The 24,590-nt window shown below is 43.6% G+C and overlaps 8 protein-coding genes across 8 annotated transcripts; 6 read left to right on the top strand and 2 right to left on the bottom strand.

The window, feature by feature from the left end:
* The first annotated feature begins 826 nt into the window (after nt 1-826).
* BYT42DRAFT_294914 (uncharacterized protein) lies at nt 827-2,725 on the top strand. The gene is made up of 3 exons (XM_051562888.1): nt 827-2,201; nt 2,284-2,427; nt 2,504-2,725. Exons 1-3 carry the CDS (start codon nt 982-984, stop codon nt 2,553-2,555), a joined length of 1,416 nt encoding a protein of 471 aa, XP_051424450.1. The 5' UTR covers nt 827-981; the 3' UTR covers nt 2,556-2,725.
* BYT42DRAFT_593142 (Ion transport protein-domain-containing protein) lies at nt 2,725-9,279 on the top strand (the record flags this gene model as incomplete). The annotated part of the gene is made up of 23 exons (XM_051570675.1): nt 2,725-2,859; nt 2,943-3,096; nt 3,161-3,505; nt 3,598-3,909; nt 3,969-4,216; nt 4,282-4,464; nt 4,530-4,553; nt 4,619-4,709; nt 4,770-4,911; nt 4,989-5,228; nt 5,292-6,174; nt 6,235-6,381; nt 6,455-6,671; nt 7,170-7,224; nt 7,295-7,481; nt 7,540-7,695; nt 7,757-7,833; nt 7,895-7,973; nt 8,034-8,285; nt 8,355-8,449; nt 8,512-8,780; nt 8,836-9,183; nt 9,245-9,279. 23 exons carry the CDS (start codon nt 2,725-2,727, stop codon nt 9,277-9,279), a joined length of 4,674 nt encoding a protein of 1,557 aa, XP_051424449.1.
* A 516-nt stretch (nt 9,280-9,795) lies between these two features.
* Nucleotides 9,796-11,181, top strand: BYT42DRAFT_495224 (uncharacterized protein; the record flags this gene model as incomplete). Its single annotated transcript, XM_051564349.1, has 6 exons — nt 9,796-9,924; nt 9,996-10,082; nt 10,153-10,317; nt 10,380-10,532; nt 10,596-10,722; nt 10,787-11,181. The coding sequence occupies 6 exons, from the start codon at nt 9,796-9,798 to the stop codon at nt 11,179-11,181; spliced, it is 1,056 nt and encodes a 351-aa protein (XP_051424448.1).
* BYT42DRAFT_294870 (uncharacterized protein) lies at nt 11,049-12,339 on the top strand. The gene is made up of 2 exons (XM_051562887.1): nt 11,049-11,177; nt 11,254-12,339. The coding sequence occupies exon 2, from the start codon at nt 11,304-11,306 to the stop codon at nt 12,015-12,017; it is 714 nt and encodes a 237-aa protein (XP_051424447.1). The 5' UTR covers nt 11,049-11,177; nt 11,254-11,303; the 3' UTR covers nt 12,018-12,339.
* Nucleotides 12,340-12,377: 38 nt separating this feature from the next.
* BYT42DRAFT_565488 (H-hydrate dehydratase) lies at nt 12,378-14,316 on the bottom strand. The gene is made up of 11 exons (XM_051567873.1): nt 14,214-14,316; nt 14,122-14,152; nt 13,998-14,043; nt 13,879-13,932; nt 13,808-13,820; nt 13,701-13,734; nt 13,462-13,642; nt 13,293-13,397; nt 13,120-13,234; nt 12,934-13,051; nt 12,378-12,868 (listed from the first exon to the last, which is right to left on the bottom strand). The coding sequence occupies exons 1-11, from the start codon at nt 14,293-14,295 to the stop codon at nt 12,685-12,687; spliced, it is 963 nt and encodes a 320-aa protein (XP_051424446.1). The 5' UTR covers nt 14,296-14,316; the 3' UTR covers nt 12,378-12,684.
* Nucleotides 14,317-15,507: 1,191 nt separating this feature from the next.
* BYT42DRAFT_545097 (uncharacterized protein) lies at nt 15,508-17,863 on the top strand (the record flags this gene model as incomplete). Its single annotated transcript, XM_051565794.1, has 3 exons — nt 15,508-15,517; nt 16,000-16,366; nt 16,558-17,863. The coding sequence occupies 3 exons, from the start codon at nt 15,508-15,510 to the stop codon at nt 17,861-17,863; spliced, it is 1,683 nt and encodes a 560-aa protein (XP_051424445.1).
* Nucleotides 17,864-18,463: 600 nt separating this feature from the next.
* BYT42DRAFT_545096 (uncharacterized protein) lies at nt 18,464-19,326 on the bottom strand (the record flags this gene model as incomplete). The annotated part of the gene is made up of 5 exons (XM_051565793.1): nt 18,464-18,625; nt 18,663-18,765; nt 18,842-18,918; nt 19,022-19,158; nt 19,299-19,326. The coding sequence occupies 5 exons, from the start codon at nt 19,324-19,326 to the stop codon at nt 18,464-18,466; spliced, it is 507 nt and encodes a 168-aa protein (XP_051424444.1).
* A 1,512-nt stretch (nt 19,327-20,838) lies between these two features.
* BYT42DRAFT_545095 (uncharacterized protein) lies at nt 20,839-22,711 on the top strand (the record flags this gene model as incomplete). The annotated part of the gene is made up of 7 exons (XM_051565792.1): nt 20,839-20,898; nt 21,183-21,283; nt 21,342-21,364; nt 21,974-22,063; nt 22,432-22,455; nt 22,590-22,636; nt 22,694-22,711. 7 exons carry the CDS (start codon nt 20,839-20,841, stop codon nt 22,709-22,711), a joined length of 363 nt encoding a protein of 120 aa, XP_051424443.1.
* Nucleotides 22,712-24,590: the final 1,879 nt, after the last annotated feature.

Below are 24,590 nucleotides of genomic sequence, written 5' to 3'. Positions count from 1 at the left end.
CTACTCGCCGACTAGCGTGATGTCCGGAGAAGACAGGAAACAAGACCTTTCTGAAGATTGGCTACTAACCAAAATGTGACTCCTTAAACGACATCGCAGGCTTAACAAAAGCGAAAATGACCGACTGCAAATGGTAGACTTGCGAGGAAAAAACAGAATACTTGAAGTGGTTATTTTCGAAATTTGTGTAGATTTTGGCAACTGACACCAACAGACGTATGAATTTTTTTAAATGCCAAGGCAAGTTATACAGTTTAGTAAATGAAGATGATGTATTGAACCAATTTCAATGCCCTTGCTCGTCGAGGAAGAGAGACATCTCCTCCGATATAATGTTATGTACAGCGTTATCGGTGATCATTTGATTTGTCATTGTGCATTGATGCTAATATATAGTATTTTATTTATAAATTTCATTTTGATGCGCATATCATTTGGTGTAAACAATACACATAATATGCATTATTGCGATTCAAAGGCAAAAAAAACAGTGTTCCATGTTCCATGTGCATAGTGATTTTTCTTTTTGCCGCAAACAATTCGAAATTCGCGGTTTTCAAACTCCCTCACACAGGAACAAACATACGCATTGATGCGTTTTTCTTTTTTCGACCACCCAACGTCTTTGATGCATAACAGTTTTGTCTTTGAAAGGTATACGAGACCATTATACTTCGAGGGTTTGAAGGATGTCCATGTCAGCAGTGCAATGATGAGGGTGAAAAATGTCATCAGCGGTCTGTGAAGTAAGAATATTGTTCTCCTCAATCGTCTCAAAACATAGGACCAAATCGAGTGACTGTCGAAAAATGTGACACAGCGATCGCAAATCCGCTCTCCCACCTTTTTGTGAATCTGAAACGGCATGACTTCTGCAACTGTTGGCCTTTCATTTCGACGTGTCTGCAAATTCATGCTAGAGTTTAATCGTTTACTTCTGTGAAGTGATCCCTCCCTATATATCCTTTGATACCAATCTGAATGTCTTCATCATCAGAGAAGCCATCTACACCTACTGTTCCTCAGATAATCTTGACAGAGGTACTATCCTCCAACCATCACCATGAATCAGAGCATGCAACTCCGAATTCCCCTGAATCCTTGTCCCCCACACATTTTCGATCGTCTTCGTCAGCATCGTCTGGTTTTCGGTGGAGTCCAGCCTCATTGTCTCCAGTAGCTCCCGTGCCCGCTGCAACCAATCCAGCGCCTTTACCACTCACAAGGGACCTGCTGCAAAAGAAAAATAAATTGGACAATCTATTGCCGAATCGACCACCGTTTTTTAATTCCACTCTTTCTGCTGTGGATGAACGAGTAACGGCCGGTCTTGGCATCTCCACCACATCTCATCTTCGTCCTTCGCTGTCCCCGGGTTATCCAACATCGTCTCTCTCGGATACCGGTCTACGTTCTCGACGCCATTCGGCTCAGTTGGAAGCGATCGACAAATCCAAACTGAATTCACCACGAACGAGCGACTTGTCTCCATTCTCTTGGACTTACGAAGCCGACTTGCCGAAATCTCCTTCAGGGTTGTCGTTCAATGATCTAAAACTGACATCACGCACCTCGTCGTTGACATCCGTCACCGGGTCCTCCGTTCGAAAGAGCGAGTCCATGCGAGCCTATGATACCCGAACCCATCATTACATGCGAACACATCCTTCTCCATTGAGACTGAACCGCCATCACATGCCTACGATATCGCACATGTCAGAAATGTCTCAGCGACGACGAAAACATCGACTGGTCGAAATACTGTTTGGCGGAGCCCGACGAGTCATCCATTCTCGAGTGTCGGAAACCAAAGCGTTGGCAAAATTGGACAATGTTGATTTGATTCATTGTTTAACAACCGATCCAGGCCAATTATCCGATACGACGCCACCTTACTCAGCACCACCTGAACCACCCTCCAAACTCAATTCGTCGCCCAAAGCGAGTATGGTGAGCGACAAGCAAGGCGCCATTGTTTTGTCCAAAGATGGCAATACCGATCAACATGATCTGGTCTACCGCTCAGAAAAGAACGAGGCTGTGCCTCTTTCAGCCGGGGCCTCATCGTCCACTCTCCACCGACAACTGGATCGGATTCGATCTGCACCGGCTCCCTTGTACCGCCTGGAAGGTCGTTCCTTGCACATCTTTTCCCCCACCAATCCCTTGCGCTGCATTGCATGGAAGTTTATCAGATCAAGGTAAAGATTTTGCCGCCATGTTTATTTAGACCCGCGGCTCGGTGATTGAAATTTTGGGTTTTTGTTTTTTGTTTCATGTTAGTTATATTGAATCCTGGATGTTGATCCTCCTGCTACTGCAATGGTTTGTGCTTGCTTGCGTCCCCATCCTCAGAAATACAGAGAAAACCGTATTTGGGGCTCATTGGTCCCATTACATTATATTCGCTATTCAAATCGTCTTTACGTAAGGCCCGATCCGGGGTTATGGTGTCAAAAAAAACAACGTCCGTGCAGCTACTGACCTTGTGATTTCAGCATAGAAATGATCTGCAAAATTGTCGCCTACGGACTCATTATACCTCCCGATGTTGATAAACACGCTGTACATATCATCTTTGAGCCCGTGGGTCGACTCATCCGTAAAACCTTTTATTGCACATCCGAATTGACCGAAGATTCATCTCCACCTCCCACAAGTTTCCCCGTAAAAAAATCACACAACCGAAATCACAAAGCTTATCTCAACAGTTTCGGAAATGCCATGGATTGTGTCTCCATTATTTCCTACTGGATCGACTTTGCGCTCATGGTCCACCAATACCCCTATTGCTCCCTATTCAAAGCCCTAGCTGCATTACGTCCCTTACGATTACTGTGTATATTTCCCGGTACAGCCGTAAGTATTAATTTTCCTTTTCGGTTGTATTATGTGCCAAAATGTCTCATCCATCCACGACTGTGGTTGTTCTCCGTTGTTAGGTTATTCTTCGATCTTTGGAAACGGGATGGCAGTTGTTACTCGATGTCTCTGGGTTCATCTTTTTCTTTATGCTGTTGTTTGCCCTGGCTGGTTTGATTACTTTTCAGGGTGTTTTCTCTCGGCGATGTTACCAGTTGATCCCGGGAAATGAACGTAAGTGGACCTGTGAAATGCAGTGTGACTTCAGCCAACTGATCATGTTAAATATCGTATACAGCCGTTCTGGTGCAACCGGCGCAGTATTGCTCGGGCTATTACAATGGAACCGATGTGTTTGGACCGTACAATCCGACGCTCGATGAATACGGCTATGCCGGTTATCATGGCCATCTTTGCTCGATCGGACAAATTTGTATGGAAGTGTCGTCCAACAATCCGTCTTATGGGTTCCTCAATTTCGATACCATCTTCTCGGCTTTTTTAGCCGTGTATACCTTTGTGTCCCTGGAATACTGGACCGATTTGATGTATCAAACCCAGGATGCTGATTCCACTACCGCCGCACTATACTATTGCCTGGGTGTTTATGTCATTGCTTTTGTACTGATTTTTCTCATTTTTGGTAAGTTCGCCAAAGGCAAATTCTGGACGTTGCGCGTCATGGTTGCGCGGTTTTTTCTTTTCCTAATTATCTAACGTCTGTGCAATTTGTAGCTGTCATTACATCGGCATTTGCGAAAGCACGTGCTGAAAGTTCGCACAGTGCATTCATTGCTAAACGGAAACGTCGCGCCTTGTTGCGCACCGCAGAAAAATTGGACGATCAGGAAGAACCCGTGTGGATGTACGAAGACCCGTTGATGGACTACCCGCTTGGGTTCAACCGACTACGATTCAAGCGCAAAATCGTGGCTTTGGTGAAGAGTCGAGAATTTTTTTACTTTGGAGGATTCTTGGTCTTTTTTGATATGGTCTTCATGTGTATACGTTCCGCGTATGCCAGTGAAGACATTCTGGAACTTATAGGTGAGGCTTCAAAATAGTGATTCGGATCTATTTGAAAACGTACTCACATGAAACAATAGACAATGCCGAAACCGCATTTACATTTGTATTTGCCATTGAAATTTTGCTGCGGATGATCGGTACCACGACATGGATCCAATTCTGGTCCGTGGGCAGAAACAAGTTTGACCTGTTCCTTGTGATCGCAACATGCATTATCCAATTACCAATGATCCAAGATTCGCCTTCGTACAAATATCTGACCATTTTTCAAGTGGCACGTCTTTACCGCTTGTTCATCTGCATTCCGCGAGTCCAACGCTTACTGGTGAGTGTAGATGATGGCAGTTACCAAGAGTACGATTAGGCTTTACGCTAATGATTGGAATACAGTATGCGGCTCTTGGCACGGGTGAGAGTTTTATCAACGTCCTCATCTTCTTGGTTCTGTCCACCGCACTTTGTTCGCCCATCTTTATGCAAATGTTTGGTGGTGATTTTGTTGACTTTATCGAACCCAATGCTACAGAAATGCGATTCGATACATTTTGGCAGTCCTTCCTGACTCTTATTGTGGTATGTTTAGATTTCGTGCAACTCTTTTGAGGATGGTCCAACTCAATGTCATTGCTTTTTTTCAGCTTTATACCAGTGAAACATGGACTGTAAGTGCAGGAATGGAAGTAGATGATAGTGTCGACTAATGGATAAATGTACTTTTGTTTGATAGGACGTCCTTTATAATTCCATGAAAAGCCAACCTCATGCAGGCGCCATCTATTCGGCAATTTTTCTCTGCTTTTATTTCGCCTTTGGTCGTTGTAAGTGTGGATGTAACATTCGTCATCCAATGCCTTTTATTCATATATTTTTTTGCTTAGACATCATGTCTGGGCTGTACATTGCTGTGATTCTGGAAAATTTCGAATTGGAAGATGAGTTTATCAAGGACTATCAAATCAAACGATTTATCCGACGACGAATGATTAAGACTTCCGATACCGCAGAAACCATTTTCAGCAGGTGGGTGCCGCAGTTCCTGTGAAAATTTGACAGGCAGAGGACACGCACGCTAAATCCAAGCTTATGATACTTTGTAGAATATTTGGTTCGCTTTACGACAATAAGCCCGATGAAAAGCAAGTGCACGTACATAAACTACCGGACAATCTCACCGCTTCCATTACCAAGGCGTCCATGATCGATATCCTGACAGATCATTCAGAAAAGAAAAAGGTGCCGCATGTCTTTATCAGTCCTCCCCGACGAAAAGTGACCAAACTTTTTGGTAGCTTGATGTTCCCCACTGAAAAAGAAGAACTAAAAACGAAACTGCGAGTGTAAGTCAACTGGGTGTTGATGGTACCAAAAATGGGTTTCAACGATTGACTTTTTCTTTGCAGGAATGCGCGTTTGATTGATCGTTTGGCTGAAAAGGATGACGATCCAGTGGAGGATTACGAATTGATTGTCGCCGAAGAAAACCGCAATGCTCAGATGGAGGATGTTAATAATGCAAAGTCGCTCTTCTTTTTTTCTCCTCGCAGCCGAATTCGATACTGGTGTAAAATCATCTCTGGATCCAGCGCAGACGGAAAATCGGAACGACGCAATATTTTCAATTGGTTCATCATGGCTTGCGTTCTCCTGAGTATTTTCATGGTCATCTTGGACGAACCATCGACGAGAAAAATGCGTGATGGCATATTGCCGCAGTCGACGTTTCACACCATCGATATCACGCTCGACGGCATTTTTATTGTGGAAATTCTTATTCGAGTGATTGCCGACGGACTCCTTCTTCCTCCGGGTGCCTATCTTCGGAATCCGTGGAATCAGCTGGATATTTGTGTCGTGATCCTGAATGTTGGCACGGTGTTTGCCGGTAGCGAACAAACCCCGCGCGCCCTCAGCACGGTGCGTAGTTTGCGTATCCTTCGTTTGATCCGTTACTTTAGTAGCGTCAAGGATGTGTTTATCGATATTGTGCATGCGTTCCCGCTGATGTTGGATGCGTTACTGTTGACCTTTCTAATGCTGATCCCTTTCTCGGTCTATGGTGTGAATATTTTCGGTGGACGGTTCTGGCTTTGCAATGACGAGAGTGTCAGTGGCCGATCCACATGCGTAGGCGAATATCTCCATGATATCAGCTCGGACGATGACATGTCCGTAAATATTCTTGTGCCAAGAGCGTGGCAAAACCCCGAAGTAAACTTTTACTCGTACGACACGTTTGGATTATCACTACTGCAGTTATTCACATTGACTTCCACCGAAGGCTGGGTAAAACACTTTGAACTTAAAAACAATAACATATGAATTAGAACTAACAGGACTTTCTAGGTGGATTCCATGTTCAGCTCCATGAGTACGCCTACCGAGCCGGATGCCCAACCTCGCTTTGACTGGAATTCCGCCATGATCTATCATTCCATCTTTTACGTCATTTTCATGATCGTATCTCACGGAACCGTTCAACTGTTTATTGGTGTAGGTTACACTATCTTGCTGCGAGGAAATGCTGTGATCCATAGGCTAACGGGCGTATCTGTCCATCGATTAGGTTATCATTGAAAAGTTCAAGCAGAGAAATGGAATTGCGACACTGACGACCGGGCAGCGACAGTATGCCGACTTGCAACGGCAGTTGGCCCAGATGAAACCCACCACGAAAAGTTTTCGACCCAAATCAAAGATCCGCGCATGGTGCTATGATCTTGTAGCCAAGAAACGCGGGGTCTTTAATAGGCTGATGATGGCGGCTGTGATCATTAATATAGGTAGGCGAGCTGCGGTTCTTATTTAATTATCGTGACCCCACTGACAGCTCCACAAAGGCATCATTGCAAGCGAGTTCCAGAATGAGCCTTCATGGCTAGAAGACTTTCAAGGTATCATTGAACATAACGCTCGCCTCCTGTGGCTGCTGAATACTGACTTGTTCGCGACAGAATATGCCTACATTGCATTTATTCTGATTTATATTGGCGAAGTCATCATTCGAATGCTAGGTTTTGGCTGGAAAAAGGTAAACCTTTTGAATTGATCGGTTGGAAAAAAAACTGCAAAGACATTCATTCGTTGAATAGTGGATCAAGTGCAAGTGGGATTGGTTCGACGGTTTCATCGCCAGCAGTGCACTACTTTTATTGCTGCTGAGATTTGCTATACCAGATGTGAGTTGGTCCCTTCAGGCGTTACGGAAGCGTAGGTTTTATTAACAGAAAAGATGCAGTTATGGACACTACGTGTCGAGCGGTATTTTCTCGTGTTGGCAGCTTTCCGATTAGGTCAAGGTCTTGATGCTTTGCAGACCCTGTACCACACAGTCGCGTAAGTAAACCAGCAAATATCTCTTTTTGAGCATGATGATTGATATGACTGTGGTTATTGTTGTTTTAAGCATGTCGATGCGTTCCATTGTTTCCGTCTCGGCTGTATTTATGCTTGTCATGTGTCTTTTTGCCATGATGTTCATGCAGTACTTTGGATTGACAAAGTATGGCGTCTATGGCACCGAACATTCCAATTTCCGTGACTATGGAAATGCTTTACTGCTGCTTGTTCGTATGACAACGGGTGAAGCCTGGGTTCGTATTCTATTCATCTATTGGCGACGAGTTTAACGTGACTGACCAACTCTTGTAGAACGCTGTCATGATGGATTACGCCGTACAAGCACCCAACTGCGTGCATTCAGACAATTATCTGGAGACTGATTGCGGGTCGCCTGGCTGGGCCTACTTTCTTTTCAACTTTTTTTATATCATTTGCACCCATATTTTTCTGAATTTATTCACTGCAGTAAGTATCTTTGGTATGATGGGGATGTAGGTTTCTCCAGCTTAAAATATGGGTTTGATAGGTTATTATAAGCAACTTTGAGTATGCGTACGAGACACGGTCTCGTTTCACGCTCATCACCAAGCAGGACCTGAGAAAGTGAGAGAATAAGCATTGCGAAAATTAAGGCGATGATTGTTGGCTCACAATCTTTTATTAGATTCAAATATGCTTGGGCCGAAGTAGATCCCAAGGCGACAGGTTTCATTCAGAAATCGGATATTGCCAAGTTTCTGCGAGTAAGTGATTGAAAATAGTTGTGTGCATGAATCGTCGAACTGACATAGGGCGCATTAAAGCATCTCAAGGGTCGTTTTCAGTTGAGAATCTATGACGATATCCACAGTATCCGGAATCTACAGAAACTAAGCAAAACAGGTGCGGTCACGAACCACCAGAGGGGTTCCCTCAATGAAAAATTCAGCATGACTGGATCCCATCCAAATACGGCCGATTTCTATTACAATTTCACCGAAGTCAACAAATGCTTGAGTTTCATGGACTCCAACGAGCTTCAGAAACGCCGGAAACTGTATAATCTCACATATATGGTAAGTGGCCGAAAACGACCGTGTAAGCCCCTTTTCTGGTCACTGAAGCATGGAATCTTTTTTTGACAGGAAATTCTGGATGCGGAAACTCCGAGAGGGATTGCATTTGCGGATGTCCTTACGATCATGACCTATCGGTTCCTGAATATTGAAGAATCCCTAACGTAAGCAATGTTTGGCATTTTGACGATTGGAATAATGGCTCACTTTCTTTGTGCTGTCATAGATTGGAGCCTTTGATCGAGCGATTAGGAAAAGTAGATCAGTTGAGCAAGCAATATGCGACGGAAAAAGCGTGCGGTGTTTTCTTGACACTGATCCAGCGAAAACATTATTTGCATCAACTGTGGCTGAAGAGAAACGAAGACGAGATCAACAAGCTGGGAGTCGGCAACCAAAGCTCACTTTTCCCGGACGGATCGCCTCGTCGTCTGTATGGACCGCCTACTTCCCCTTTTCTCGGTACAGCCGCAAGACGAAAAAATCAATCACCAGGTGAGTTGGGCATGGTGGCGTTTTGGATTTTCGTTCTGACAATTCGAAATACTAGTTCCACGAATCGTCATCGATGATGTATCGAGTGACGGTGACAGCAATAATGAACAAGCCATTTCCCCGCTGTCTCTGACAATACCAACCTCGCCGTTTTCCAACTTCTCAGTCGATTCCCCTTTGGGTGCGGATTCGTTGAGTGTGATGCCAGGGACTACCAGCCTTCCGTCTTCACCCATATCAGAGATGGGAGACAATAACAGTGGGGGTTTGTCTCCCAACTCCCCCTGGGCTGGCTTGAGCCCTATGACTCGACAACAATGGTTACTGGTCGATGGAAATTCCAATCTATCTTCTGATCAAGCAAATACCCTGATGAGTTCTCTGTATACCAATATGTGGTCAGGTAAGAAGCAAGAGGCTAAAATTGGGATTTCACAACGTCAATAACATGTCCTTTTTACCAGATATGTTGGAACACGAACAAACGTCCACACGATGATCGATCTCCTTGGAGCGCTATGACGCACGAGAAAACAAACTAATTTACATGTAATCATATATATCATCCATCTATTTGCTTTATTGAATATCTTAGAAGCCATTATTGTTCATCTATATTCGCATTCATGTATCTCCTGCCATCAAGTTATATAATATCTATTTGCATTCCTCTCACATGTTTGAAGATGCCGATGACGGAGACCTCCTTCACACAGCAGTTTTGGCCTCAGTAAAGGCCATCGATACATAATTAGGCACCGCTTACAAAGCTTTTGCATCACCTGTATCAAGGTATCACAGATTTATATAAGTCGAAGCCACTGTGTTAATGCAGCAAGCAGAGTCACTCGCCTTTATGACATCACTTTTGTGGTTTCGCTTCCCTTGACTGCCGCCTAATGTAAATTGAAACACCGACAGCTGAAAGTGCTTTTTTCTGAGACGAACGTGTCGTCTTGTCCTGGCTTTTTTAAACCGTCTTTATTGCTGCCTTCTGCAATTGCGTAGTTAAATCATGAGATTCGCCGTTTATGGCGGGATATCGGCTTCACTGGCCGTAGGTGTGGTTGTCTCGGCCATGTACCGACGCTCCAACTTTTATGCGGCTTGCATTTATCTGTCGAAATCGAGCGCTTGTATCATGGTAGCGTATTGCACCGTCAATTTTCCCTGTTGGCTCATTCCGTCCGTCTCACCGGCTTTGTTAATAATTAGATTCTGTTAAATATGGGACTGGTCATCTCTCTTCTTTTCGGAAAACTCATGCAACGCATTTTCTTTGGAGAGCTACGTGCCATCGAAGTAGAGGCAAGTCAATAAATTACCCTGATTAGGTCATAATTAGCACAGCGTTTTTCCGTCCATTCTAAAGCGACTCTTACAGCATTTGTATGAACGGTCCTGGTACGCGGTGACAGAGACTTGTCTTGCCATGACCATGTTTCGTGAAGAATTCGACTTGCCCTTCTTTATCCTTTTCACTGTACTTTTATTCCTCAAGATATTTCACTGGTTATGCGAGGACCGAGTCGAATTTGTACGTCGATCGCTGTTCAGAGTGATGCTGCTGCTGGAATCTAACGTGTGCATCTTCAATAGATGGATCAATCGCCATCGAATCAAGCGGCTTTCCACATCCGTATCATTAACCTGATGACGATCTTGCTTATTGTGGACAGCTTATTTGCCAGTCATGCCATCAATACAACAATGACCAACGGAGCTAATACGATGGTGATGTTTGGATTTGAGGTAAACTGACACTGGATAAAATAGGCGGTTTTGCATGGTTTTCTAATGCGATGATGATGCCAGTATACCATTTTGATCTGTGATATTCTTTCCACCATTGGCAAATATACCCTGAATGTGATTGATATGCGAAGCGACGAGACATGGGAAGAAAAGTCAATGTGGATATTTTATGTGGATTTGATCACAGGTTGGTACAAGCGATGTCGAGATTTTTCGAACATTGGTTTCATTTATCATTTGACGGTGCACAGATTTCTTCAAGATGATCACCTACATCATCTTCTTCCTCTATATTACCTTTTTCTACCAACTGCCGCTGCATATTATTCGTGATGTCTATGTCACTTGCCGTTCTTTCATCCAAAAATGTCGAGATTTGCGCCGATATCGTCGTGCTTTCCGTAACATGAACGAGCTTTATCCCAATGCTACTGTGGAAGATCTGGCACGTACCAGCGACAGCACTTGTATTATTTGCAGAGAAGAAATGCATGCAATTGACCCTACGGAGATTCCGGAAGAAAACCGCGGTGCAAGAAACCAGCAAATCCAGGATCAACCCAAAAAGCTTCCGTGCGGCCACATCTTCCACTTTCACTGTCTTCGTAGTTGGTTAGAGCGACAGCAAAGCTGTCCCACATGGTAAGTTATTTTTTTTGGGGGGATGCGTGTATGAAGAGTATAGTCGATACTGAGATCCTGCTTTTTCTTGTAATAGTCGCCGTTCGGTTTTATCCAACAGTAGGTATCAAGAATGATATCGTTCTCATGTATAAGCTTTCTCACAGTTCTGTATTAGATACACCGAGTCCTCCCCCTACTACACAACCTGCCCCCAACAATGGTAGTGCACAAGCAGCGACGAATGCCAATCCAACGTCCAACACCCATTCCTATCCCCACCACTCACCTTATCAGCAGCAACCGCACTCAACCAATTCAGCAACAGGAGCTGCAGGCGACTATTCAGCCTATGGAGCCAGCACATCTTCATCGTTTTACGGCGGTCCCACCGGGGAACAGTGGCAGAGTTTCACTTCTCAAGCCCCTTTTGCTGACGCCAACTTGAGCCGGACATCTTCTGCGACCTACTTGCCCGGAATCATTCCGCTGGTGCCCATGACCGCCAATCCTTCGCAACTGCAGGACGTACCTTCGTCGGCCGATATTGTTCCTGTGACTTTAACGGATGAGCAGTTGCAAAGCCTTTCCACCGTCACCCGTGATGCAATCGAACATCGCTTGCGTATCTTGGAGCAAGTACAAAACCAGATTTTCCAAACAATGCAGACGCTTGCCACGGTACTTAGCGTCGTGCCCGGTCCAGGGGTCGGTTCCAGCACAACTTCCGAAGGAGCCAACAGTGAAGCATCTGCCAAGAGGTCTGAAACAGTTGCAGGTCAATCAACAGAGGAACAGAATGCAGAAGAGCCGAGAGGCAGTCGATGGAAGGGTAAAATGCCAGAACGCGGTGCGGAATAGGGTAGTTCATCCTTTGGTCATTAATTTTTTCATCCCCCAAACTCTTCAACGCAGAGTATCAAGTCTTTTCAATGACAAAAAAAATTATGCTATTCACAATGCTTGCTCCTACCTGCAAATGGGTGCGTTCATAACAGTAAAACCAATAACATCATTAGTTGCACAGCCAGAGCTTTGTTACATTGAAAAACTTTATGGTACAAGGCAGGAGCCGATACAAGTCAGTTTGTTATGCTATCGACCGTTATCCGAACTACCCTAAATCATAAGGGGCGGATCATCTTGAAACTGTAATCGATACAATGCTTTTAATAAATAACCGTTATTCGTATTGTATCTTTAGATAAAAGCGATGCATGCCTGAAAAGGGAAAATGAAGCACCTAGCTATGAGTTTCATCTGCGCTTTAAGCTCAGGGCGGCCATTTTACGCGCCAGATACAAAGCACGACGTTTATGATATATCGAGACAGGTTTTATCATTTTTTTGGTACCTGTTCATCGATTGCAATGGATACGGGGGTACTGACTGGATGTATACCTCACTCGAATGATTCAATCGATAGACACAGTAAAACGCTTTATTTTGTCAAGAATTACATTTTACTTGCATCATCCGCACCTAAACACGACGATTTGTTCACTATAATGCGTTTACTCACAAAGAGTCAACCAAAAGTCTTACCTGCAGCGAATTGTTCGTAGCTTGCTCCCAGTTCGGTGAGCATATCGTGTGTCAGCATCGCTCGACGATGTTTCTGGAAAGCTCTTCTCGAGGTATCTCTCACAATGCTGCAAGCGCCCCATGTAGCGTACAGAGCGACATCGTCTTTATCAACCTCATTACCGTGCCTAACAAATTCATGTTAATTATCGAAAAAACCAAAGTCCACCGATGAAGGACAGAGATGACTCACTTCCAAACACCGTCTTCGTAAGCTTTTCCCCAAGCCAGGAAGGTCGCAATTGTGCCAGAAAGAATATCGCCTTGACCACCGACTCGGCGCAATCCTCCTTCCGTTTCACATTTGAGCACTACACCCCATCAATATGAACATGTGTTAAAATTTACATTTCGACGCCAACTTTCTCTATGTATTTACCTTGTTTGCCGTTCGAGATGATATCTACAGCTCCTTTCTGAACGATGGTGACACCACCGAGAGCTTGGCTTAGCTGCTGTGCCACTGTATCTTTCTCTTTGCTGTCATCCACTTTCTATGCCAGACCGAAACGGAGTTAGAATGGCTTCGTGCGGTTGATGTAATACACCCACCATGCGCTCGCAGAGACGCTTGAATTCAACAACATTCGGTGTGAGCACAGCCTTTGTGTAGTCCTTTACGGTTTCTGGATGATTTTGTACGAGGAAAAGTCCATCCTAAACGATTCATGTGAGAGGGTGCTTACTTTTCAGTCCCAAACTTGGTGATTGATTGACTTACAGCATCAATAACGACCGCCATATTTTGTTCGCGAGCTTTCATAATTAGCGCTTTCGCAGTATCCTGCATCGCTTCGTCTCTCGATAAGCCGGGGCCGACCACAAGAACGTGAAGTCGGGAGAGTACGCCCGAGATTCTCTCAACAATACTGCCAGCGTCCATCTTTTCCTTCTCCAATTTGCTACATGGTGTCAGTGAGCAAGTCTGCAGCTGAAGTTTCTCGGTATTAAAAAACTTACTCCTTGGTTCGCATGTAAGGATGAACAATCAAGTCTTGTTTTGTTGCACGATGGAAGCCCGACGTTAGTTTCAAGTACGTCAATTTTTTGTCACCATCAAATCTTACCAGGCGCATAAGACTATGAATGGCAAATGTAAGTAATAGTTTTAGAATTTCTATGCTGCCAAATGGTTTACCTTAATTACTGTACCAGCACCTGGCTCACAGAAAATGTGGCAAAGATCCGCGCCCTAAGCACAACAAGTTGTTAGCTTTATAAATACTTTTATAGTCACCGATAATCTGGAAAACTAACCATTTTCATGGAAGCAAGGCCACTGAAAAACGGAGCTCCCGTATAGCTTTTGACCAAGTGAAAAAAAAAGAATAGAGTAAGACAAGAGTGGGTCATTTCTAGTAGTTCATTTTGACATGCTTACTCTTCGGAGCCTCCGACAACACCAACGCGACCTAACCGACGTGATGTTCCATAAACACATGACACTTTATCATGACTCACCACTCGACTTACCAGCTTGTCCTTTATGCAATTCACCCGAAAGCGGTGGAATGAGTTTTCGAACTTTGTTGATATCTGGAATTTTGGGTGGCATTTTTTTTTAAGAACGAGTGCATGAAAATGGCGTGCATTGTGCGCCTCATTATAATAGAAGCAAAAAACCCAAGTCACAATGACGAAAAAATTGCCTCATTTGGCGGCATCCCTTTCCATCCGTCCATTTCATCCGGATATTTCGAGTTCCGATATCTGCAATGGGCTGTCAAAATACTGAAGCGAGATCAAACAAGGGGAGCATTGACGTTGAAGAATCTCCTTTTGCTGTAAAGGTCACATGGATATGCTTTCAGAACTTTCTGAAAGATTACGATGGATCTCATTTATGGTTTTTATATTTTCAACGCATTTGTTATGAAGCAAGGAAAAAGGTCCTTTTAGCGCAAGCAATGGAAATCATGATTATCAAATTTAAACGATACCATACGTCGAATGTGCATAAAGTGTCATAAACAAAAGATGACCTTGCTGAATCGCAACATTGGACAAACCACTTTTTTCTTGTCGGCCAAAACCAAAATTGTAATGGAACGCATTCATGTTTTCATTTCTCAGATCCACCATTCTTGCACTTTTTCTTTCATTTATCTTATTTTTTATATTTTTTATATACCACTATTCATGGGCAGTACTACAACGTTTACCGTGTTCACTGAGATTCAGCGTAAAGGCATGTTTGTCGCAGGAGCTCTAGCGGCCAGTGTCTCGCTTTTATCTACCTTGTGCGTGTTGGTTTGCTACGGCATCCTACTGCACTTTAGACGCTGTGATGCCAACCGCGTTTCTTTGCGCTTAATTATTGTATCATGTACCCTCACATTTATTTATTCGGTTCTACAGATGGTGACCAATGAGATCAATGCAAGGGCAAACTCGTGTCATATTATTGCATACATTCAAATATTCAGCGATGTTATGTCATGCATGTGTTTGGGCATGATTGGATTGAATTTGGTCATGATCTTTATTGTGCGTGTATCCGAGCCGAAAAAGCTAGAAAAGTATTATTATCTATTGGTCGCTTTGGTGGGACTCCTATCTTTTATCGTTCCCTTGTCGCTAAATAATACACCTGATCCCATCGATCAAACTTGCTGGTACGTATATTGTTCAACTTTTTCTTTTTCCATTTTCTTTACATAATCTATTTTTATGGCACAAAAAAAAGGTACCATTTTTTCCTTCAAGGTCGAAAGACGCGAATCTTCAATTGGGCAAGTTATATCAAAGGTTTTATACGAGCTGCGAGATGTGTCAATGTAGGTAAGGTGAAGGCTAACACTACGGCGTTGCGTCTTTTTAGCTGTGGTATTATTCATGGTTGTCATTTGCGATCGCCTTGTCCACACTGTGTGCCATATTATCCATCCGAAAATTCATAAATGAGAGAAACCTCTTTACGTACGCGCTGAACACCGTATCACAAAGAACCAGCTCTGGATACTTTCGTCCCACAAACCATCTGCAGCAGCATATTCGACGAACCACAGTGCTTTTTCGTCAAGTGGCAATTCGTTGCATTTGCTACCCCTTGTGTGAGTGACATGGAAGAGGCATAGGCAGATTCGAACTATCTCTCATACGAAAAAACATTTCTCATGCAGTACCATTGGTATCCAAATCCTGGGGTGTCGCGATTGAAATTGGCTTGGCCGTAGACGCCACCATCCCATACCCGATTTTTGTTCTTGATCGATTCTTTTCAGCATTGTTGGGTACCTATCAAATACTTCTCTAGTAGGTTGTGATGTGTATATTGAAAGAGTCAACCTGTTAGGATTTTTTGTCAGCTGCATCTTTTTTGGCGATCCAGTCGTCATCGCCGCATTTTCGGATTTTTGGTGTTATATACGTCGACGGTACGTGGATGAGTACATCCGAGTCCGCTACGAACCTCCAAAGGATGAGGTCGATCTTATGAGGCATCCATCAGTAGCTGAGGTGATGGGGTCTGAAAACTTGGAACCCAATGAGATATGTCAATCTGTTACCGTCGAAAAAGGGCCAGATAAGCAATCGGTGGTTCATGTGCGAAAGTACATTCCAGCCGGTAACAAAGGACACAGTCAGCCGGTAACGATAGGTCAGCATCTAGGAACAAATAAGAGGTAATTTATCACCGCATATTTGTGGTGTATTCCGAGATCGGATCAAATATCGCTAATAACAGAGTATACGATGGTAGAGGGGTCAATTACAACATCTGTCACGCTTGCGTGCCGTGGTTATGCGCGTGCGGCCGACCACCAAGTAAAAGGGCAAAACCTAGGGTTAAAAATGTCGCAGCACGATGTATCAGAGGGATTCCGGATGCGACCATGTTTCATGACGTTGAGGACCCAATGGGTTCACCATCGTGGAATGAGCAGCAACCGTTTGGTCAAATTCTCAAATCGTACAGATACCCTAGAATCGCTACTCTTCTTCACTGGATTCTCGTCTACTGCTTTCGAATATCGCCCAACCACCAAAGACTGGAGACCCACCCTCATAAACCAAAGATTAACGAACCAGACACTCTCAAGAAAGGGGATAATCATAACCCGGAAAGCACCAGTGAACCACGAACATCGGTAGCGGGTTCCAGTGATACATCAAATGAACATTCGTTTGTGTCCAATGAAGCAAAGGATACGTCCACGCACGATCAACATTCTCACAATGCCTCACATCTAAACGACGGAATCGACAGAGTCCACACCGCTCCATCAGGTTCATCCACGGAAAAGGAACCATCCGTTGCAAGCGACGCTTGGCGACCCCATTTGCACAGCAATCGCCGACAGGATACCCCCACGAGCGAAAAGGAAAACAAGGCATTGATAAAGTACAGTGGGAGAAAACAAATCTTTGGGATGCATAAGCGGTCTGGAAGCTTCCAGGAATCATCGACTCAATCACCATCTAGAAAGAGAGCCCAATCGACATCGCTTATTTCGGATCTCATTCACAAGTCGTATTTCAGGTCGCCGCCTACTACTTCTGCGCCGATTCCCTCCATCCATGAGCCAGATCTCCGTTCGAGTGAAACAGGTTCTCGACCATATCATCACGCAGATACAATAGCCAAGACTGGTGACGAGAAAAGGAACAATACACCGCAATCTGAGCACCATCTCTATCCACACTCCTACCTAGAAACTGCCGCCCATCCTAAAATGCGCAATGCCTCAACTGTCCCTACAACCAATTTGATGCCGGAGGAACCACCCTCTGTTCTCACACCTCGTCCTGTAAAGCATTACGTATCAGAGCGACCGATCACAGATAGGCTGACAGCTGATCTGCCGGTACGGATATCTCCGTCTGCTTCACCTGCATTATCGGCTGTCAATTATAAAGGGCAGACATCCACCCATCGTCGTCCGTCATCTGCACCTTCGTCACGCCAGTCTTCCCCATTATCCGATCTATCGTTTCAAAACGTGTGGATATTCAATGAAAATGAAGGATTCAGCGAAGGGGTGACGACGATTCATTACATCTCCAACTGGGACCGTGACAACGATAAAGAACGCATCGAACGGTTCATAGAATACTGGGGAATAGAAACCATGATCCTCAAGCAAGCTGAACTGTCCGAGCAACTCATTCGTTACATGTAATATCTTAAGACTTTTGTAAATCGACAAGTCGAAGGAAAAAAAAAACCTTCAAATAGGATGCAGTAGAGGGTGCGAGGAGCTAAATATACCGTAAAATTATTCATCTGTCGTTGCATAAGTTTATAGAGGATAAGTAGCAGCGTTAAAAGAAAAACCAAAGCCGTAACATAAAAAAGCTGCAAAACCCTTTTCTATTCGTAAACAGACAGGAGTATATTCATACAATGGAGAACATGATCAAGATAACTGATACCTCCAATGGCTATAGATTGCCTCCCGTTTGCTGGATATTTTGCCGTCAGTGATTTGATGCATAGTGTGCTCCGAAATGGTCATAGGGTTCCGGGCAAAATCGTGCTTATCGCCTTTAACTACACTTTGGAAACAAGTGATGCAAACCTTTACGACCTTGTTCATTTGCGAAATAAAAAGTGTGGCACTTGATCAAGCCTGGACGGCAGTTGAATATGGGCAATTTCGCACATAGTGTAGAGATCACGTTTTGCCCGATCGACAATGTAGAAGGTGGCATTCTTACCTATGTGGTAATAAAAAATGAGAACCTTATAGACCTATTGAACACAACAAATACTTTACCAACTACGGGAAGGCAAAAGTTGATTTCAACTTGTGCTTATCGGAAGCATCTTTGGCCAATGCTGCGATATGGAACAGATCGAGCCGATAAGCCGGTGATCCAGGGCCTGGTACTGGTTCAGATAATTGGTATTTACGGCTGGTTGAAAGGCCAATGCCGCGGAGCTACCATCTGCTGGATAATGGCTGAACGCCCTTTTACTTCGCCACAACCGAATCGATCGTCCAGCATTGCTCCATGTATGATATTGATGGATGCGTCCGATCGAATGTTGGCTTGCTTTTCGTCATCACTGACGGATGTCCTACTAAAGTTTTATGAATATCAAGTCGTCCCCTGTCCATTATGTCCTTTTCATCCCAGCCAAAAGTTGCAGTTACCATCGAAAGGCAATATTATTATCCAAATATTCGAACAGAGGACTAAGGATCGCTTCCAGTATGCCGAGTGATAAGCTCTATTTCTTTTGGTCCACTTTCGAAGATGCGCCGTGGCAACCTCTCCACCCTACTACTGGTTTAGAATCGGAGGTGATCTTTTTTCATGGCATAAAAACTTACATGTTGCGGATGGATGGCTAACAAAATCCTGCTTCGGTTGTTTCTGGAAAACTTCCAGATGGCGCCACTAGATTTCGGCATGGCATACAGCAGGGTGTCTCGGTCGGTGAACGCGAACGCTGCGGAGCAACGGCAATCTGATGAGTAGCAAAGTCATCCTCCAGGCACCGCCTTCTAGACACTTTATCCAGGTTTTTTTTTCTTGGCAGTATTTTCTTCTTATTATCTACGAAATTGTCAGTATAACAATACAACACGATGGTTTGCTATAACTTACTTTTGGTTGCATACGAGTCACTGTTCATCTCGTATTGCGATATTCTTTGGGTCACCCCAACTGCGCACCTTTGCTGGAGAGCCGATTCTGATTTTGAAATTGTGGTCAATTTGACTTTTCGCGATTGTAGGCACCTAAATCTCTCTGCGATATTGGCGTAAACCGGGTCCTACAGAAGAGCCTTCCGCGCTGCTCATTGTGCCGTAAAATTCTGGTTACATTATAGTTGAGGTATAAAGAGAAGAGGTGCGATATGCAAAAAAAAAAGAAACGAGACGTCCTACTATGTCCGATGACAGGTCATCGCAGATACAATTGATCATTTTTCTATCACGTTTCATCATGCGGCCAATCGATTTAATGGAAATACTGTGACATGAGTCAAGCTTGATCCCAACCAGATCATTCACAGTATTTCCATTAAATCGATTTACCGCCTCTCTTGCTATAGCTTTATTAGTTTGTCATAATGGCTTTATGAATACACTTGAGATCGAGCTTTATTTAAGCCTACTTAGACTTACTTGGATTTGCGAGTTACACGTCTGACAAGGAAAGAAAGAACTTGATTAATAAAGAAAACGGATAAAGATCATGCTGAAACGCCTCTGCTACATGAATAGAATAGTTCAAAAAACCTGACAGTGTAATTTTGACCAAAAGTGCCCGCATTAGAGTGTACCCCTATATCTACAATCTCGATTTTTTCCTCTCTGGGTCGAGGACGATCCGTTCTTACGCATTGCAGATCTCCAAACCTCGATTTTTGCACTCTTTGAAAAAATCCAGGGTTATGACATTTTACTAAATACCTGCATTTATACTTTGAAACACATGCGTCTTGGAAAAAATCGGGGCCCACTGTAAACCGTCCCTTAGGCCGGTTCCTTCGCGAAATTTGACACCTTTTTGATAAATTTAAGTTTCGGGCTCTTCCGCTACCTGATGACTGATTGTGTTTAGTGTGGCTCCAGCTGGATCCACAGCCAATACTGTACGTCGATACTAATGGCAGCTGTAGGGTCAGTCTCGGTACATAATAATCTACAAGGTCTGTAAAATTGGGCACACCGCTGCCAAGAGGCGATAAGTGATCAATGGAGTCCCTAATGCTAACTTGTAGAGATGCTGTATGTTCTGGTATTTAGGATATAACACCTGATTCCGTTAGGAAGAATAGCGCCGCAAACTCTATTGATAAATGCCTTGTACTTTAGCTGGTACAGTCCCTGCTCCTCAAATAAACACGCAACATCGCGGCGATAAAACATGGCGCGACGATAAACCATGGGATGCAGCATTCAGGTGGCGCCAGCGGATCCAATATCCCAACTGGACAAGCAGTGCAGCTAACTAATGATTAATTAAATTTGATTATAAGCATATATCATTCGTTATCTATTCATTATGACAATAAAAATATAGATAATAATGATTTCAAATGATAATGAAACATAAGAATGATAAAAAATTATCATAGATTCACGAATTCTGGATTCTTCTAAAATCTAATAAACAGAGTATATCTTACTTTGTTTTAATGTATTTGTCAACTCCCTGTAAGGTGGTGCTCAGAGCCCTGTGGAAACGAGGGCCTCAAGTACATTTTTAAAGCATTTTTTCAAGCGATCCAACGGTCTTCCATGTTTCTTTCGTTGTTGACTAGTACGCTTCCTCCTCCCATACAAGTATCTATACGTCTTACCTCATCTATTATGGCTATGGTTTATATTTGTCATCATCTTTGTAGATGCTATGGAACATTTAATATTGAACCCTCCGGGGCTATCTGTTGCGGGTTTGGGAGGGTCAATGTGAGAAAAAAAAAAAACTGGTAAGTCTTAAAGTTGTGGGCCTGATTAATCTACTGTAAAAACGATACAGGCAAAAAAGGCTGCTTCGCAGATTGCTTTCGTCCGAGCCTTCAATACCGATGATTGGAGTGTTCTTCCTGGCGACTCTCATAAGATCCAACGCTTTTACCAGTACGGTTCAACAGCTCTATTATTTAATACATGACTATTGACAATAAATTATAAATAGGGAAAATCTAGATGTGCGCAACCGTAAGTTTGTGGCTTAACCGATGAGGAATTGAAGAAAAACCTGGAATAACATGGCTGGCAAGTCCAGTCTGTCGTCCCGCATGGCTTCTGAAAGGAAAGTGCACGAGTTGGAAGCAAAACAGCGGACACTCCTTCCAGTCGCATCGTATCAAATTGGTAGGACGTATGATTCTTGTCTACATGTTTTTCATGATGATAGGGTGCTAAACATATATATTTGCAGCATATATGCGCATAACGGCCTTGGGTTTTTTCTATTTCCTAAAACGAGGCATGCATATTAGGCCACAATGTAAACTGCGGGCTTAAAGATTGATCAAGAATACGCAGGGAGATTCTGTGAAATAGCTAAATAAGACCTGATCATAGCATACGAAGCGTGGAAGATGTGAATTGAACCAACAAGGGAACGTTTTCATTGCCAAACCTCGATTGGCAGATCGTACAAAAATTATCAGTTCAAAGAAGATCTGTGGGAAACAATTCTCGACCTGGATAAAGTGTATCCAAAACGGCTACGATTTACTTGAGTGAAAACAGGTGATGGCAACGATTGGCAATATCTTGAAAACCGGCTAATTTGCGATAATAAAAGTTTGTTCTATGTAGCGTACTCAATTTGCCAAGGCGCAGCTTATGATCAGTGTAAAGTTGTGCAAACGTTGAGATCACCCGTGCGAATTATCGGCATCAATCCGGGTAAGTCTGTTGGCAATTATTGTTATGCCAATTTGGATTACAACTAATCATATTATATGACAAGTATTCGATCCGTTATTACAAGCTGTGATACTGATACATATAGATCGGACGAGCAACGAAAGAGCTATGTCTTACAATCACATATCAGTAAGTGAATACAGCGGCTGATATTTATCAGGACAACTCCGTCTAAGTAATCCATTAGAGTATTTGATATACTTTAGGCAGCGGAGCATGCCCAGTTGGACAGCGTAGATGGAACTTAAAAGCAGAAAGCACGACGGCATCCAACCGCCATATTTGATGAACTGAAAGTAATGTCACCCCGTTTCTCCTCCATGTGAGCTTTCAAAATTTATATGTAGGCTATTCACTGGCATTCGGAACAAGTAAGTAAAAGGGAGGGTGAAAAAAAAAGGTACAATGTAAGCTTATTATGGTCTCCTCTGTAGTTCACATGCTACAATTGTGGGTTTTGCCATCGGGAAAAAGGTGCCCCATTCTATAAACACAGATGATGCAGGAAAAATGGCCAATGCACTGCTTGATGACACCTCCAAGCCTAAGATTGTAAGTTTGCAAGTTTTTATGATCTATCTCAACGTATAGTAATGTACATTTTGATAGCCTCCCAGTGATGTATAAATATTCTCGAAAATCCCGCCGCTGAAGTAGGGGAATATCTCGCAAGGAATGAGTGCAAGCTTGAGAGTCCGGCGAAGTATGTGATCAAGATATATAGTAGACCGCATTGTTCAACAGAGAAACACTAGGAGATTCCGGAAAACCCTTGCTCGGAACGCATTATTAACTTGCATTGACGAATACCAAGCCAGAGAAGGTGCGCAGTCGGTGCGATGCACAAAGACGGCGGCAGTACGAGATTGGAACCGTTAGTTGTATGCAACCAGTTAAAAAAAAAAGGTAAATGGTTCAGAAGGCGGTGGTTAGAAAATGATGGGAACGTAACTTGCTACCCATCAAAATGCCGTCTGAAAAGAGCTGCAGGTAAGTCAAGACGCTCGTTGAAAATATAGCAAAGGACGCTGATATATAATAAGAGGCAAATCTTGACAGAACCTCATTTCTCGATTCGACTATGCCCACGTGCAAGTCGCCTAACGATGGTTTTCAAAGCAGTGGTAAGTAATGACGTGATTTGTTTTTGTTGGTTTTTTGTATGGTCTCGTCCTGCAAAGTAGCTCCTTGGTTGAATCATCCTTTTTCGCATGTCTGCTAAGCTGTGCGAAAAAAGGAAGTTGCAATGCAAATTTTATTGAATGAAATTTTCGCGTGCAATTTGTAGTGTTGGCCTTTGTTTCAGTTCACTTCTCTTAATCCTTAATTTCCCAATGTCCATACTCTGCAATCTTTGTCTTGCCGACTTTGGCACGAAAGTGAAAAGAGACTTCCACATGATTATTGAACACGTTAAGAAGGTGCAGATTGGTAAGTGTGGTTTTATGGTTGTGTCGTATAGGTAGGGTCCATATACCACTACATAAGAATTACCTCGGTTTAAGCAGATAAGAGACACTAGAGTAGTTACACACTATTTGTACATTCAAATCCCGATACCAGTTATTATCTTTGAATACCAGATACTAAAGAGATGATCTCTTTCGAGAATAAACAACAGTCTCACCGTACTCAACGTCTCTATCCATCTATATCACATTTTTTACGGTGAATACTACCAACATGAACCCCACCAACGAGAATTCAACCGAGATGCACGCATCCAAGGACGTGCCAATGACGGATGCATCAGATGCATCCACCGATCAGGGTTCCCCTATGGCCCAGTCAACTTGGGCATCCAAGCATGTTTCTCCGACTGCCGCGCTCAAACGCCGTCTAGAGGATTGCCAAAAGGAACTGGAGGAGTTACTTATTCAGTTGGGTACTCAGCAACATCCTGCAGACAAAGCAGGCGCTGTTAGAGACGAGGCCCACAAACTCTTGGCAGAGAGAGACTCTCTCCGTCAACTCCTGGCCGGTTATGACGTTCCGGATATAAGGAATCCGCTCCAGTCCTCTGCTTGGGAGAGTAAGATTGGGGATTCTTATCCTATCAAGGGTATCAAGGGCCCTAAAATTACTGCTAGGGACATTCCTTTGTTCCAATGGCGTGGTTGTCCCTGGACCTTGAATAAGAACAGAGATGTTTTCACTTCGGTGGAGCACTTCTGTGCCAATTTCCGTCGCCTGTTGGTTCAAGCCAATTATGAGCTTGACCAGCATTGGGAAGAATGGTTTATGTTTGCGCTTCCGGACAAAGCAGATGATTGGTTCAACGCAAATGTGGCGAACCGTGGTTTGGGATGGGAACAGGCATGCGTTCTCTTTAAAGAACGTTATGAAAATCCCGACCATTATAACAAAGCGGTGAAGAAAATTGCCATTATGAAAATGAATGGGAGCGAATCCCTTACTCGTTTTGGTGAGCGCTTTTTGCGCGCTTTGAAAGAGTGCAAACTCATTGACGGTCCTCTGGCTGCTGGTGTTTTCCAGATAAACATGA

The sequence above is a fragment of the Radiomyces spectabilis genome (assembly GCF_025331425.1).
Source record: "Radiomyces spectabilis strain NRRL 2753 chromosome Unknown BYT42scaffold_5, whole genome shotgun sequence".
NCBI lineage: Eukaryota > Fungi > Mucoromycota > Mucoromycetes > Mucorales > Radiomycetaceae > Radiomyces > Radiomyces spectabilis.
The sequence above is the reverse complement of the archived record's forward strand: the minus strand, read 5'-3'. Positions and strand labels throughout refer to the sequence as shown.

What these genes read in the sequence shown, in the direction of transcription:
- BYT42DRAFT_294870 (XM_051562887.1), top strand. Translation starts at nt 11,304, where the DNA reads ATGTATAAGCTTTCTCACAGTTCTGTATTAGATACACCGAGTCCTCCC.
- BYT42DRAFT_565488 (XM_051567873.1), bottom strand. Translation starts at nt 14,295, where the DNA reads ATGCCACCCAAAATTCCAGATATCAACAAAGTTCGAAAACTCATTCCA. An exon ending in AGCGTCTCTGCGAGCGCATG is followed by an intron (nt 13,235 to 13,292) that starts GTGGGTGTATTA and finishes GGTCTGGCATAG; the next exon opens with AAAGTGGATGACAGCAAAGA. An exon ending in CATCTCGAACGGCAAACAAG is followed by an intron (nt 13,052 to 13,119) that starts GTAAATACATAG and finishes GATGGGGTGTAG; the next exon opens with TGCTCAAATGTGAAACGGAA.
- BYT42DRAFT_294914 (XM_051562888.1), top strand. Translation starts at nt 982, where the DNA reads ATGTCTTCATCATCAGAGAAGCCATCTACACCTACTGTTCCTCAGATA. An exon ending in TGGAAGTTTATCAGATCAAG is followed by an intron (nt 2,202 to 2,283) that starts GTAAAGATTTTG and finishes GTTTCATGTTAG; the next exon opens with TTATATTGAATCCTGGATGT. An exon ending in GCTATTCAAATCGTCTTTAC is followed by an intron (nt 2,428 to 2,503) that starts GTAAGGCCCGAT and finishes ATTTCAGCATAG; the next exon opens with AAATGATCTGCAAAATTGTC.